Source organism: Marmota flaviventris, chromosome 2, assembly GCF_047511675.1.
Source record: "Marmota flaviventris isolate mMarFla1 chromosome 2, mMarFla1.hap1, whole genome shotgun sequence".
In the NCBI taxonomy this organism is placed as follows: Eukaryota; Metazoa; Chordata; class Mammalia; order Rodentia; family Sciuridae; genus Marmota; species Marmota flaviventris.
Genome location: NC_092499.1, coordinates 174,228,371 through 174,243,119, shown reverse-complemented (window position 1 = coordinate 174,243,119; position 14,749 = coordinate 174,228,371). Strand labels below are relative to the sequence as shown.

General features: G+C 38.9%; 1 protein-coding gene across 1 annotated transcript in view; it reads left to right on the top strand.

The window, feature by feature from the left end:
- LOC114107518 (attractin) overlaps positions 1 to 14,749 on the top strand; it is a 140,610-nt gene that overhangs the window by 82,890 nt on the left and 42,971 nt on the right. Inside the window, exons 13-19 of the mRNA XM_034636196.2 lie at positions 854 to 975; positions 1,896 to 2,034; positions 3,565 to 3,755; positions 7,472 to 7,691; positions 8,818 to 9,003; positions 9,599 to 9,832; positions 14,100 to 14,237. Coding sequence (XP_034492087.2) covers positions 854 to 975; positions 1,896 to 2,034; positions 3,565 to 3,755; positions 7,472 to 7,691; positions 8,818 to 9,003; positions 9,599 to 9,832; positions 14,100 to 14,237 — 1,230 coding nt within the window. The remainder of the gene's footprint in view (positions 1 to 853; positions 976 to 1,895; positions 2,035 to 3,564; positions 3,756 to 7,471; positions 7,692 to 8,817; positions 9,004 to 9,598; positions 9,833 to 14,099; positions 14,238 to 14,749) is intronic.

Below are 14,749 nucleotides of genomic sequence, written 5' to 3'. Positions count from 1 at the left end.
AAGAGAAGGAAGAGCAACCTAAGGGGTATACTGCTGGGGCCTTTAAGAGGGTGGGCCATGGACCCTCCCATTTACTCTTTTTTTTTTTTTTTTAAGTATTTTTTTAGTTGTAGATGGACACAACACCTTTATTTATTTACTTATTTATAATTTTTATGTGGTGCTGAGGATCAAACCCAGTGCCTCACACATGCTAGGCAAGTTCTCTACCACTGAGCCACCACCCCAATGCCCCTCCATTTACACTTTCTGGGTTTCACCATGTGCGGTGTCTAAGAGGTGGTTCAGCAGATGAGGCAGCATGGTGGTGCAGCTTCTCTTTTCTGGGGTCAACAGGAAGTGCACCAGGTCTGCAGTCACCCCAGGGTTCTGCAGCTTGCATTGTGGAAATCAGTGCAGCATGACTCAGTTCACACTTCCCTTGGAGTCCAGGCACTGCCTGCTGCCTGTGCTCAAAATGAGCTTTGGTGTTTGTAACTGGGAGGGATGGATTGGTCTCCTTTGTAACTTTCTTTGGCTCCTGGGCAGTTTCTGGTGTTTATTCTATTGCTAGTTGGTTTTTTCTTGGGGGAAAAAATATTCAAAGACTCAGTTCTATTATATGTTAGACTTGTTAAATTAACTTATCTTTGCTCTTCATTTCCTTTTTTTTTTTCTTTAAATGAAAATACTGTTTCTTCTCAGAGTGTCTCTTTCTAGGGCTTTTTTAACCTGAACATCCCAATATATTTTACTTTCAGTTTTACTGTTCAATTTACTTCCCAGCCATTGTTAGGATTTTCTTTTTTCAACCCATCTCAGATTGTGCTTAATAGAAGCTGTCACAGTTGACGAGTGTTTCTTCTCTTCTTAGCCCTTGACCATGACAGATGTGACCAGCACACGGATTGTTACAGCTGCACGGCTAACACCAATGACTGCCACTGGTGCAATGACCATTGTGTCCCTATGAACCACAGCTGCACAGAAGGCCAGGTCAGGGTCCAATTGTTAAGGATTTCAGGGGATAAAAATATCGTAATTGGGTTTAGGTGTAGGTTGAGTGTATGGCCATAAATAGTGGTCCAAATTTTTTTTAAATGGGATGTAGACTTGGATTTTATTATAGTTCAGGTTTTCTTTTTGGAAGGGATGCTGTATACATTTGGTTCCATTCTCAGTTGCCACGGGCCTTGTTTGTGGTGAGGTAGTACTAGTGCCTGAGGACAATTTTCCCTGGGCATGGTTGTGGCTAAGTACTAGATCTTTGGTCTGAGGCTTGTAACAGCAAGCTCACTCCACCCATGTGAGATTGTTGGAGAAAGTTGGGATTTGAAGCAGGTGTGTAGTGTTCTCTAGTAGACCGAGCAAATGATAGACTTTGCCACAATCTCCTTGTCTTTTGTTATATCTTGGATCAGCATAAATTCAGTGTTCTTCATTTCCCTTTTTTTTTTTTTTTTTAACTGAAAAAGTATTTCTTCAGAGTGTCTCTTTCTAGGGCTTCAAAATCACATATGATTTTGAATATTTGGATTATAATAAAGACTTATTAAATAAGATTAAGATGACCAAGCTTTTAAAGTTTATGTAAAAGACCTTTTTTTGTCAGTTTATAAAATAGATTATTTTTGTCAGTTTACAAAATAGACTGTTCCATATTTCCATTTTACTGCTGAGAAGGTTGAGGCATGCTGTTTAAAAGAGTAGACTGCTTTCTTGCCAGGTAAAGGCATGTCTATGAACAGAACATTTTACTGCAGTGTTTCTGATGCACTGCAACTTCATTAGCATCTTATTTATCTCTATTTATTTGCTTTCTTGGTTAGATATTATTGTGTTTAGTGTCCTGTTGGTCTTCAGCATGAATTATCTCTATGGATATAAAACAAAAGCTTTTGTCCACTGTGTTCTAGATCTCCATTTCAAGGTATGAGAATTGTCCCAAGGATAACCCCATGTACTACTGTAACAAGAAGACCAGCTGTAGGAGTTGTGCCCTGGACCAGAACTGCCAGTGGGAGCCTCGGAATCAGGAGTGTATTGCTCTGCCTGGTAAGCCTTGCTAGGCACCTGGAGTATGGATCCAGAACCCTTAATCTTTTGCAACCTGGGTTGAACTTAATTGGGGGGAGGACCTTATTCTATGTATCTGTCACATTTATTTGTTGTTTATTTAACTAAAATCCAATTTGTAAGTATGTACTCTTCTATTCTTTGAAATAAGTCAAACATTATCTGTTCCTCTGGAGAATGAAATGATTCTGGGTTCATGTCAGTGAACCTGCTCCTTCCCTTGACACCCACCTGGCTGTGATAACTGAGACTAGAAGTCTGTAGTCTCAGCTGCCGATTTTCTGGGCACTGTATGGAAGAGTGTTACTGAACATGGGGATTTGGTTGTTGACACCTCTTGAGAGGCTTCTCTGAGCAGAGGGAGAGGCAGATTTCTGTGTTAGCAGCAACTCTGAGGTGACCGCCAGTCCTGAGTACCTATTTATGGAATCCTGAGGTTTACGGTGATGACTTTGGGGTGGCCAGCCATACTGAACCCCTGATATATTTGCTCCAACCGGATGTCCAGGAAGGGGGAGTTCTGTGGCACTATGCAACATCTGAGGCATGAGCAGGCCACTTGAGCTGAACCAGGGCCCTTTTGAATGTTCTTTGGCGTAATGCAGTTCATCTTTCAGAATGGGCTTCTTGTTCATTGTTCTGAGTCTCAGACATTCATGAATAGCAAAATCCCTGGGATCTTGCCAAAAGGCATGTTCTTGTACAGGCCTGGGGTGGGGTCCTAGAGTCTTCATTTTAACTTGTCCATTCCATGCTTCAAGGAGCCAGTCTGTGTGCTCTCAAATGATCTCTTTCCTGTGGTACCTCCCAATGATCTCAGTGGCTGTTTCTGCTAATGAATATTGTTCATGGTGTCTCCAGGGTACTTTGGTTCTGATGGTGTTGCTGTTTCATTCACTGTTGAACCGGGAGTGTCCCCAGCTTCCATGCAGAATCTTAATGTGGGTTCAGCCTGATCACAAGGAACTGATTACAAAACTTGCCTTGTGTGGACTTTGGACTTTTCCTAAGATCTTACCCTTCTCATTTTTTGGTATGATTTGTGTGCTTGGGTATAACTTGTACCTGAAAATAAGGAAAAGTGCAGCATTTGAAGACTTTAGATTTATTCATTCCCAACTCATTTCCATGTTTGCAGTTCTGTACTCCACCTTTCTAATGTGCATATTCATCTGTCTGCTCTCCACATAGGAGTTAGTCTTATTTCTAATTATTCTTCTAAAAGCTCTGCCATCAATCTAGCATTTACACTAAATGGATTTTCCTCCAAGTGACTGGAGAGTTGACTTCAGAATATACTTCATGAGACCCAGTAGATAGGACTGACAAACTTATCTCTTGCATTCTGTGTCTGGAAGTGAATAATGTGTCTCTTGCCCTTGCCATATTCTTAATGAAGCACCTAGAATTCAATCTCAAGGATCATTTAGGTGTTCAGGAACTTGAACTAGGAATACAGTAGTTTTGTGTAATTTCTAAAGCTGTTTTTTCTCTCCCCCTTTGTTAAAGAAAATATCTGTGGCGTTGGCTGGCATTTGGTTGGAAACTCGTGTTTGAAAATTACTACTGCCAAGGAGAATTATGACAATGCTAAACTGTACTGTAGGAACCACAATGCCTTCTTGGCTTCCCTTACAACCCAGAAGAAAGTGGAATTTGTCCTTAAGCAGCTGCAAATAATGCAGCCATCACAAAGCATGGTGAGTGAATCCTCAGAACCTAAGTGTCTCTTACCCACCTTTCTGCTGAGGGCATGACCACAGCTGGTGCATGGAAGGCTGTGGGTGACAGATGTGCTGGGAAGAGGAGGAATGCCAGGATGCGTGGCGTAGTAGATATGGCGCTACACTGTCAGTCTCTTCCTTTTTTTTTTCTTTTAATATTTTTTTTAGTTGTAGACAGACATAATACCTTTATTTTATTTATTTTTTAAAAAAATTTTAATATTTATTTATTTTTTTTTAGTTCTCGGTGGACACAACATCTTTGTTTGTATGTGGTGCTGAGGATCGAACCCAGGCCGCACGCATGCCAGGCGAGCGTGCTACCACTTGAGCCACATCCCCAGCCCCAGTATTTATGTATTTTTATATGGTGCTGAGGATCAAACCTGTGCCTCACACATGCTAGGCAAACGCTCTACCAAGTGAGCTATAACCCCAACTGAAGTCTTGTCCTTAAATGCCTTTAACTTTGAAACCTTTTTAATACTTCATACATTTTCTTAGTCATATTTATTATAACATGAAAAATAATATATGAGATGTATAGTAATGTGTGTGTTTGTGCACATACTCTGGTGACATCACTGGATGATCCCTGTGGTAGGGAGCGAGGGGTCACAGCTAATTAGGCATCATATTTAGACATTATTTCCTTTAGATTTAAGGTATTATTCAGAACATGTTGTCACTACCACCAAGAAATATACATCTGTTTGGGTCTCTCTAGACCTGGCAGCCCAACAAGAGAGGGCATCTTCTTTTGAAGGGTTTCTGAGATCAGCAAGGCTCACGTTCTATTCCTGTCCATCCAAGCTATTGGATGATTGGATGACTTTTAGTTGTTGTTCCACAATCACATTTTGCCATTTTTAGTCCAAAGTGCAGGCTCTGTGATTATACCTTCACTTAAGCAGATATTCAGAGAACAAAGCTCTCTCAGCTAGGTAGACTGTGGTAGGGAGAAGTGTGGGGGTGATATTCTCTTGTTAAGCAGTGAGGAACTCAGGGTACCACTTCACTGGGTGAAACTGGCTTTATCTAATGTGAATAAAGTATGGAATGTGGCCTGGGTCCTGGCTCTGTGTATCACATAAAAGGGCATTCTGAGATAGGGAGGGAAGAGGTGCCCTGTGTTTTACTCTCTCTCAGGACTTTTTTCCCAGTGAAACTTTGTTATGGTGTGGACTCTCAGATATTGGCAGCGCATGCTTAATATGCCTACCTCAGGGACCACATTTGGTATGTTATGATATTTGTAACATATTGGTATGTTATGATAGCTTTTTCTATTTTTATAATCTCCATCAGAGATTGTCTGTGTTGGTTCTGTTCTTCTCTTCCCCAGATGTTGGCCTCTCCTAGCATTCTGTCCTTGGCTGTCAGCCAGCCTTACCTATCTATGGTCATTCACTCCCTCAAGAAACGGGAGGCTCACAACTTTGCCCATAGTGCTGGTTCTCTACTGGTGACTATTAAGTCCACCTCTGTGTGAGACAATTGGTGTAGAAAGTTCCTGTCATCCCAGCTGGGCACAGATGTACCTCAGTTCCCTTTCTTCTCTTCTTCAGGTGTTACAGCCCTACCAGGTTCTGGGTGGTCTAGTCTGCTACGATAGCTTTAATTAAACAGAACCCCACACTCTTGAGATAAGACAAACAGATGAGACAACTAAAGTGTAATGTGTTCCCCATAGGTTTATCTCCAGATGTGGCCCAGTCTGTAGAGCCCATGTATGAAAAAGCAAGATAGGGTAGAGGCTGTCTGGTAGAGCTGGGAGGAGATAATCCTGAAGGTGGGAAGGAGTGAAGTGGAAAGGGAAGAAGGACGGGCTCCCTGTATGTTGGTACCCTCTCATACAAGGTGTAGAGGTTGAGGGAATGGCTCACTGAGCAAGCTGCGGGTTAGTTTGTTTGGCTGGGGCAGGTTGGATGGGAGGAAGATGCTATAGCTGGGCTTCAAGAAGGGCCCACAGCCAAATCAGAGATACCTTGTCTACAATGCTAATGGCTCTGCATTTTATCAGGAAAGCAAAAAGACATTATTAAAAGACTTGTAAAATATATTAGTTATAATTTTGTTTGTTTTTAAAGGAAAATTAGAAAATTCTAATAAAAGAATGTAAGAAAACAAATATCATTTGTTAATACCACTAAAAACTCTTAGAATTTATTTATTTCAGGTCTTTTAATAGGCATGAATATTTTTCCTTCTCAAAAATGAAAATACATTGTACATGTTTTTTTCAACTGTCAAAATTAAGACTACCTTTCATTTCTGGGTTAGACATTATAAATTGATTAAAAACATTTTTTTTTTAAAGTGAAATGGCAAGGAAATTTTAGGGAGTAGGAGATGAAAACCATCCAAGGTGTTCATTGCTCTTATTCTTTATAAAATCCATTGCTAAGTGGAGAAATAGAATAAAAAATACAGTAAATACCCACATCCACACCCCTCCTCCACAGAGTATTATGATTCAGCCTTAAAAAAGAAGGAAATACTGTCATTTGCAACCACATGGATAGACCTGGAGGACCTTATACTGAATGAAATAAGCTGGTCACAAAAAGACAAATACATGACTTTGCTTATGTGTAGAATTTATAAATGTCTAACTCAGGGAAGCAGAGAGTACACTGGTGGTTTTCAGGGCCTTGGGAGGTGCGGTGAGAAATGGGAACATGCTGATCAAATTGTTCAAAGTTTAGTTAAATAAGATGTTCTAGAGATCTAATGTATGCTATGGTGATAGTAGTTAATAATGGTGTATGTATACTAAATATTTCTTAAGGACATAGTTTTTACATGTTCTCATCACATACATGTACATACAGTCATACAAAGGTAAATATGAGAGGTAATGGATGTCAATTAGTTGATAGTGTCAACCATCTCACAATGTATACAATTATAAAAGCATCACACAAACTTTGGATTGTTCAGAGGGGAGTGGGAGTGGGTGGGGTGGTGGTGATGGGAAGGACTGTAGAATGAGACAGACATTATTACATATGTGTATAATTATACTACTGATGTGACTGCACCATGTACACCCAGAGGAATGAGAAGTTGTGCTCCATTTGTGTACAATGTGTCAAAATGCATTCTGCTGTCATATAAACTAATTAGAACAAATTAAAATTTTTTTAAAAATATTTTTTAGTTGTTGATGTACCTTTATTCTTTATTTATTTATATGTGGTGCTGAGGATTGAACCCAGTGCCTCACACATGCTAGGCAAGTGTTCTGTTATTGACCCACAACCCCAGACCCCCAAAATTTAAAAAATAAAATAAAAGCATCATACAGGCTTAGCTCCTTTTCTAAGGATGGATACATTATCAATATTTTATGAATGTTGGTGAAATGACTTCATGTGTGAATGGCACTTAAGCCAGTTTAGGATAACCATCTCTTCGTAGGATTTGATGCAGAGTATAAAAATTTTGGTACTCAGTTATTACTTTGTTATGGATCTCTGTGAAAATTTTGATATTTCTTTTCTCTAAGCTATAAATTTGTCCTTTGTAAAATGGCCATATTGAAGTGGTGATCTATCCCAATGGCCTAGTTTAGAGTATAGGAAGGCTTTCCTGTACCTGTGAATATACCTAACTTAGTGGGTTTTATCAAGTAGCTTGTTTGGTCAAAACATTGATTGTTTTCATAATTATGTCTCTTTTGCCCACAGTCCAAGCTCACCTTAACCCCATGGGTTGGCCTTCGGAAGATCAATGTCTCCTACTGGTGTTGGGAAGATATGTCTCCATTTACAAATAGTTTACTACAGTGGATGCCATCTGAGCCTAGCGATGCTGGGTTCTGCGGAATCTTATCAGAACCCACTGTTCGGGGATTAAAGGCTGCAACCTGCATCAACCCCCTCAATGGCAGCATCTGTGAACGGCCTGGTAAGGACACTGGTGATAGGCTCCAGGAAGTTTCAGAAAGGAGGCAGGTTAAGTATTGACATGCATAAAATGATCTTGAAAACAGATGGAGAGCTAATTTCAGGCATATTTCAAGCAATACCTAGAATTTTAAAAGCAGAAGGAAATAGTCTGTGGCTCTACGTTGAGCCATAAGCAAAGCCAAAAATAAAATGTTACACAAAGAACCTAATATTCTGACTAGCATTGTGATTGATTGGTTTGTTGAGCACAAAGAATGTTTAGAATTGCTCTGAAGGGCAAATATCTTGGTGGCAGAAAAATGCTGTGGAAGGAAAATAAAAACCAAAGATGAGAAAAGCAAGCAAGTCACCATAAGACAGTATTCAGGAAGCTAGTGTCAGTGAGGAGGAAAATGAGGAGAGGTCTGTGACAGGAGACAGAAGCCAGTTAGAACCATGTAAGAGCTGTGGCTGAGTACTGAACCATCAAATGTTTTGAGCAGTTTCTCAGTTTGCATGTTTCTGGGGGCTAAGTTTAGGTTCCATGGTGGCAGATACAGGGGCAGCCTCTGTAGCACACAGATGGGGGCTTAACAGTAATAGGTAGAGTTGTTGGTGATTTAGTTAAAATCCTGTTCAGTTTTTGGAAGGTACTGTATTTGAGGAATGCAGAAGTATAGAAGATAATTCATAGCATTGTAGAAGTTATCTTAAAACAAGGTTTCTAAATTGTAGGTGAGCTTTTCAGCCTTTTTGAATGCAGAATGCTTTGATGAATTTAATGAATGCTGTGATCCTACTTACACTCAAATTCATAAACATAGGGTTTTACATGTTCAGGTGGATTGTAAAATTCCTTCAGGGTCCCCTTATGTAAGACTCTGCTTTTGTTGAAAGATTCTCTTGTTCTTTCACCTTTGTCCTCAATGCTCTCTGAATAGAAGGTCCATTTCCTCCCCGAGTGTGTTAATACCTTGACTAAGTAGTACATGATGGCTCCAATATGATCTGTTTTCACTGTGTCATGTAGTGCCTGAATTGAGTTCATGGCACACTGTTGGGCTACAAACCAATATTTGAAATGGCTCTGACCTTAGCTGACATAATGGGAGGTCTTAAATGTCCCTCTTGGGTTTAATTCCCAGCAAACCACAGTGCCAAGCAATGCCGGACGCCGTGTGCCTTGCGGACTGCGTGTGGGGAGTGCACCAGCAGCAGCTCTGAGTGCATGTGGTGCAGCAACATGAAGCAGTGTGTGGACTCCAACGCCTACGTGGCCTCCTTCCCTTTCGGCCAGTGTATGGAGTGGTATACCATGAGCAGCTGTCCCCGTGAGTGCAAAAGGGAGTTCTGGCACTCTTGAGTGCCTGGCATGTAGTGACAATTCTTGGCATGGTAACAATACTTGGCATGGCATGGAACATTTTTCAGACTAGTTGGATTTGACCTTCTACTCAAGTCTTCTAGTCCTGCATGATGAGAACCTGCATACAGAATTGCACAGTGATACATGTAGTCAAGTAAATCTAAGCTGGCACACAGAATACAGAAATTAGCCTTCCAACTCCAAGGTCATATTATTCAATCCATGTAATGTTTCTACCTTTTACTCACCTAATTCATTAAGTAATTGCTCTCCAGTAAAGACCTTCTGAAGTTCCTTTTGCCTCCAGCATCTTGGGATTGAGAGTGGAAGGAGTGATACCTGTTATGTGTTGGGCAAATTATTGAGCTCTTTAAATTTGTTGTCTCCTTTAAATGGTCACTATAGAGTAGTGATTTGGACTCTCTAAAGTTAGTCTGTTAAAGAAAAGTTTATTTAAATGTAATGAATTCAGATATATCTGTGGATTGAGGTTTTTTTTTTTTTTTTTTTTTTTTTTTTTTTTTTTGTGTGTGTGTGTGTGTGTGTATGTTTTTAAACAGCTGAAAATTGTTCAGGCTATTGCACCTGCAGTCATTGCTTGGAGCAGCCAGGCTGTGGCTGGTGTACTGATCCCAGCAACACTGGGAAAGGGAAATGCATGGAGGGATCCTACAAAGGACCAGTGAAGATGCCTCCACAGGCCTCTGCTGGAACTGCCTATCCACAGCCCCTTCTGAATTCCAGCATGTGTCTAGAGGACAGCAGATACAACTGGTCTTTCATTCACTGTCCAGGTAAGATGCCTGCATATCCAAATTCAAGTTATTCATTACCTGTTTATAAAGAATACAAACTTGAAAGCTACACCATTCATATGAATTTCTTTTAAGTGAAAAATATAAGTTAACACACCATTTTAGGAGAAAAGATAGTTTCATTTAAAAATAGTTTTAATGTCAGTTAACAAAAATATTGAGGAAATTCATGTAAGTTATCTTACTAACTTTTCTTATAAAATAATATGTGCTTTATAAAAATATTATACCTGTATACAAAATAAAACCTGGAGTCCCCCTCTCCTCAGTTTTTTTTTTAATTTTTTTTTTTTTTTTAGTTGTAGATGGTCACAATACCTTTATTTGTATTATTTATTTTTTTATGTGTGGCTGAGGATCAAACCCAGTACCTCACACATACTAGGTGAGCACTCTATGAATGAGCCACAACCCCAGCCCCCACTCAGGTCTTTATAAATACTTTTTCAGAATTTAATATAGATACTTCCAGACATATTCATTTATATATTTTAATATAAAATATACTTTTTATATTTTTATGTACTATACTAGGGATATTATATTTACTGCTTTATAATTTTCTTTTTACATAAAAACACATCATGGACATTTTTAAAAAAACAACTCTTTTTACTGGAAGAGTTAATTAATTGCCAAGAATTCTTTAAATTTTGATAGAATTCACCAGTGAAATCATCCAATCTTGGGCCTTTCTTTGTGCTAAGATTTTAAATTATTTGATCTCTTTACTTGTTATAAGTCTATTCAGAATTTCTGTTTCTTCTTGAGTCAGTTTTAATACCTGTGATTTTTAAAGAATTTGTTAGTTTCATCTGTTTTCAAATTTGTTGAAATATGGGTCATAATATTTTCTTACACTCAACTTGTTAGCCTTGTGTATCCTCCTTATAATCTATTGAGGATTGTTTTCACATGTCTAATTTTATTTCACATATCTTTTTTCTTTTTATAAGTGCTCTAAATTTTGTGAGGGTATTTTTAGAGCTTGATTTCTTTTGTGGATTCAATTATTTAAGCCTCTTTAAATATACTAAAATTAGTATTTTTTATTCTCTTTTGTTTCTTCCATTAAGCCCTCTTTCAGGGTTATTTTATTATTATTTTTTTGAGTATTTATCCTGCAGTTGCATGTGGTTAGAGCATTTTCTTAAAATTTTGAATCCTTAAGATTGATTTGCATTTGTAATTGACCATGTAAATTTATCAGTATTGGTTAGCAGTGGTGTTTATTGAACTGTTGTGAAGGTGTGGGATGAGTTCCTAAGGGAGCAGCCAGCTACCCTCAGGACATTTTTTTTTTTTTTTTAAGATGGACACAGGACTTTTATTTTATTTATTTGTTTTTATGTTGTGCTGAGGATTCAGTGCCTCATGCATGCTAGGCAAGCACTCTACCACTGAGCTACATCCGTATCCCCAACCTCAGGACTTTTTTTTTTTTTTCCCAGTTGTAGATGGATACAATATATTTATTTTTATTTATTTATCTTTATGTGGTGCTGAGGATTGAACCCAGTGCATGCTTGTGAGGCAAGCGCTCTACACTGAGCTACAACCCCAGCCCAACCTCGGGACTTTTTAGCTCTGGTCTGCTCTTACAGCTGTTGAATGGTTTGTGCTCCTCTCTCAGAAGCAGTGGACCCAGGTCAGAAGCAGTGGACCCAGGTGCCTGGATACATTTGGCACAATCATGGTTGTGCCCGTGCCTCTACCATTTGGTGTTCTGGCAACCTAAAGATAGCTGATATATTGCCCTGATATTTTTCTGACCCTACACTCTCCTTCTTTCTCACCCCTGTTCCACCCAGAACTATTCTTTCCCACTATTGCCCCTGAACCCACACCTCAGCCAGCTGAGGAACTGATACAGAGCAGGTCATGTGCCATTTCTGTTGCCTACCAGTCTGCTGAGGCCTCCTTTGCTTCCAGCCTCCACTGAGTTTTTCAGGTGTCCACTAGTAAAGTTCATCTAGTCAGATTGGCAGTACCTTCCTTTTCTTACCTTAAGATACAGGTGTCTCAGTTCTTTTCTTTCTGATTGGCCCATTCTGCTTTATAATTTCTAGACATTCCTGAATACTTCAGCAGTGTCTCTCAGTACTTCTAATAGTACCTTTCTCTTCTATTTCACACTTCCGCTGATTTAGCACTCTTTTTCACTTTTTTGCCCCATGTAATTCAGTGGTATTTTGAAAAGGAAGAAGGAAGCATTTTCTGTATCTTTTGTTCTTGAACCAGAATAGAGGTTTTTTTCATACATAATTTTTAGGTAATTTTATACATGTGTTGTACTTTACCCTTTGCTCATCTTCATGGGAACAAAATGCGTATCCTACATATCTTAAGTAATTGTGGTACAATATTTTAAGTTTTACACCTCAAGTACCTACATAGATGGTGTAGCTAACAGGTGAGTAAATAGAACATGTGCAAGGATATAGAAATTTTTCAGGATGTGAGAAAACCACCTCATGTTGATGAACCAAAATCTAAAGAATCAGAGATTGTGGTTACAGTGGTGCAGGTTGTACCTTATGTGAACATTCCATGTTCTGCAGTGCACAGCCTGCATACCTGTCTCAAGCAGTCTTTGAGAGGTCAGGGTTTATATGCCATGTCAATCAGGAGCCTTAGTAATCTCTGCTCTGGAAATGCTTATATGTAAAGTTGGTTATTTTTCTAATTTGAAAGCAAACAAAATATTAGAACTTGAGGGGATGGTTAAATAAGTGCTATAATTCATAAAAATCATCATCAAGTTTTGTTCATGATAGATTAAATGTAAAATAATTTTGATCTAAGTTTAAAAACTCAAAATTGAATATTAATATCAAAACTACAAAATTGTATAGAAAAATGCTGGAAGGAGAATATTTAACAGTTGCATAATACATGTTGTTTTTAATCAGCACACACAACTTCTCCAACATAGTCCACATTTTATGTTGTAAAGCAAATGTTAATGAATTTTAAAAAATGAATTAATTGCTGACATCTTATCAGATCATAATGAAATGAAATTATGATTCAAATGCAAGAGAAACTGCAAAAATTACACAATAAATGGATATGAACCAATATACTTTTGAATGGAAACCGGGACATTGAATTAATCATAAGGGAAATGTTTAAATTCCTAGGGTAAAATGAAAATGGAACCTATGGGACAATGCAAAAGCAGTTATAAGAGAGAAGTTTATAGTTGTAAAGTCCCACATTAGAAAAACAGAGCGATCTCAAATAAACATCCTAATGATGCGCCTCAAGGACTTAGAAATTAGAACAAACAATATAAACTCAATGGAAGGAAAGAAATAATAAGGATCAGAATGGAAATAAAATAAATTATATAAGAATAACACAAAAGATCAGTGAAACAAAGTGTTGGTTCTTTGAAAAAAATAAACAAATTCAGAAACCCTTAGCCAAACTAACCAAAAGAAAGAGAAGACCCAAACTAAAAAAAGTTAGCGACAAAAAAGGGGATGTTATAACACATACCACTGAAATTCAGAGGATTATTAGGGACTATTTAAAAAACTATACGCCAATAAACTGAAAAATCTGGAAGAAATGGACAAATTTGTAGATATGTATTACCTATCAAAATTGCACCAAAATATGTAAATATCATAAATAGAGACATAACAAGCAATGAGATTGAAGCAGTAATAATCTCCCAACAACAACAACAAAAAAAGCCAAGGACAAGATGATTCACAGTTGAATTTTACCAGACTTTTAAAGAAGAATTAATACAAATACTTCTCAAACTAATTCATAAAATGAAAAGGGAAAGAACTCTTCCAAATTCATCCTATAAAGCCAGTGTGTAACTTGCTACCAAAACCAGATAATGACATAATATATAAGAAAATTACAGATTGAGGGCCTTAATATCTCATTTTTCTGCAATAACTTGGTTTTGACAGTTTGGTCTTATTTCTCAAATTAGTTTCTGGTGGGTAAGTTTTGATGATTTTTTTCTGTTTTTGTTATTTGTTTTGTTTTGAGACAAGTTTTGCTGTGTTGTGCAGGCTGGCCTCAAGCTCCTGAGCTCAGGAGATCTTTCTGCCTCAGCCTTGCCAATAGCTGGTATTATAGGCAAATACCCCCATGCCCAGCTAGTTTGATGATTTGAGTTTTAGAGGCATTGGGAACTTACAGATGCAGATAAATTTCATGGAACTCCCTGAACCCAGTTCTGCCATGATAGAGGCTCCTAAAATCCTTTTCCTTTCAGCTTGCCAGTGCAATGGCCACAGCAAGTGCATCAACCAGAGCATCTGTGAGAAGTGTGAGAACCTGACCACGGGCAAGCACTGCGAGACCTGCATATCTGGCTTCTATGGTGATCCCACCAATGGAGGCAAATGCCAGCGTAAGTAGTGTGGGTCAGACTTGCTGAGTGCAAGTCAGGTGGAACACAGGACTTCTCTGACTTGAGTACCTAGGAGGAGAAAAGCCACTTGGCTTTGGATGCTGCATTTCTTTTTAAGTCATATTGTCAGGAGCTCAGCTGAGTTGGAAGAGAAAGGTGAACTGTTGGATGTGAGAGTGGCCTGGTGAAGCAGCAGCTCAACAGTGAAAGAGTTAAACCCTTAACCACACTGAGCCATGGGATAAGCAAGGGGCCCAAACCAGAGAAATGCTGACTTCCCCATTTCCATCTTCCCTGTTGGAACAGTGCAGCAATGGAGAGTCGGAGGCTCAGCGCTGGTGGTCAGCGGCTCCCCATGGAGGGCACCTTCCCAGCAATATTGTAGACCCTGAGGCTGTGGGGAGGGAGGGAGCAAGGACTGGGAGTGGGGAAGTCCTGGGCTCTGAGTCAGAGTGAAGAAAGTATTTTCAGACCCCCAACCCCAGCCCCTTTAAATAAGCCTCAGCAGAGGC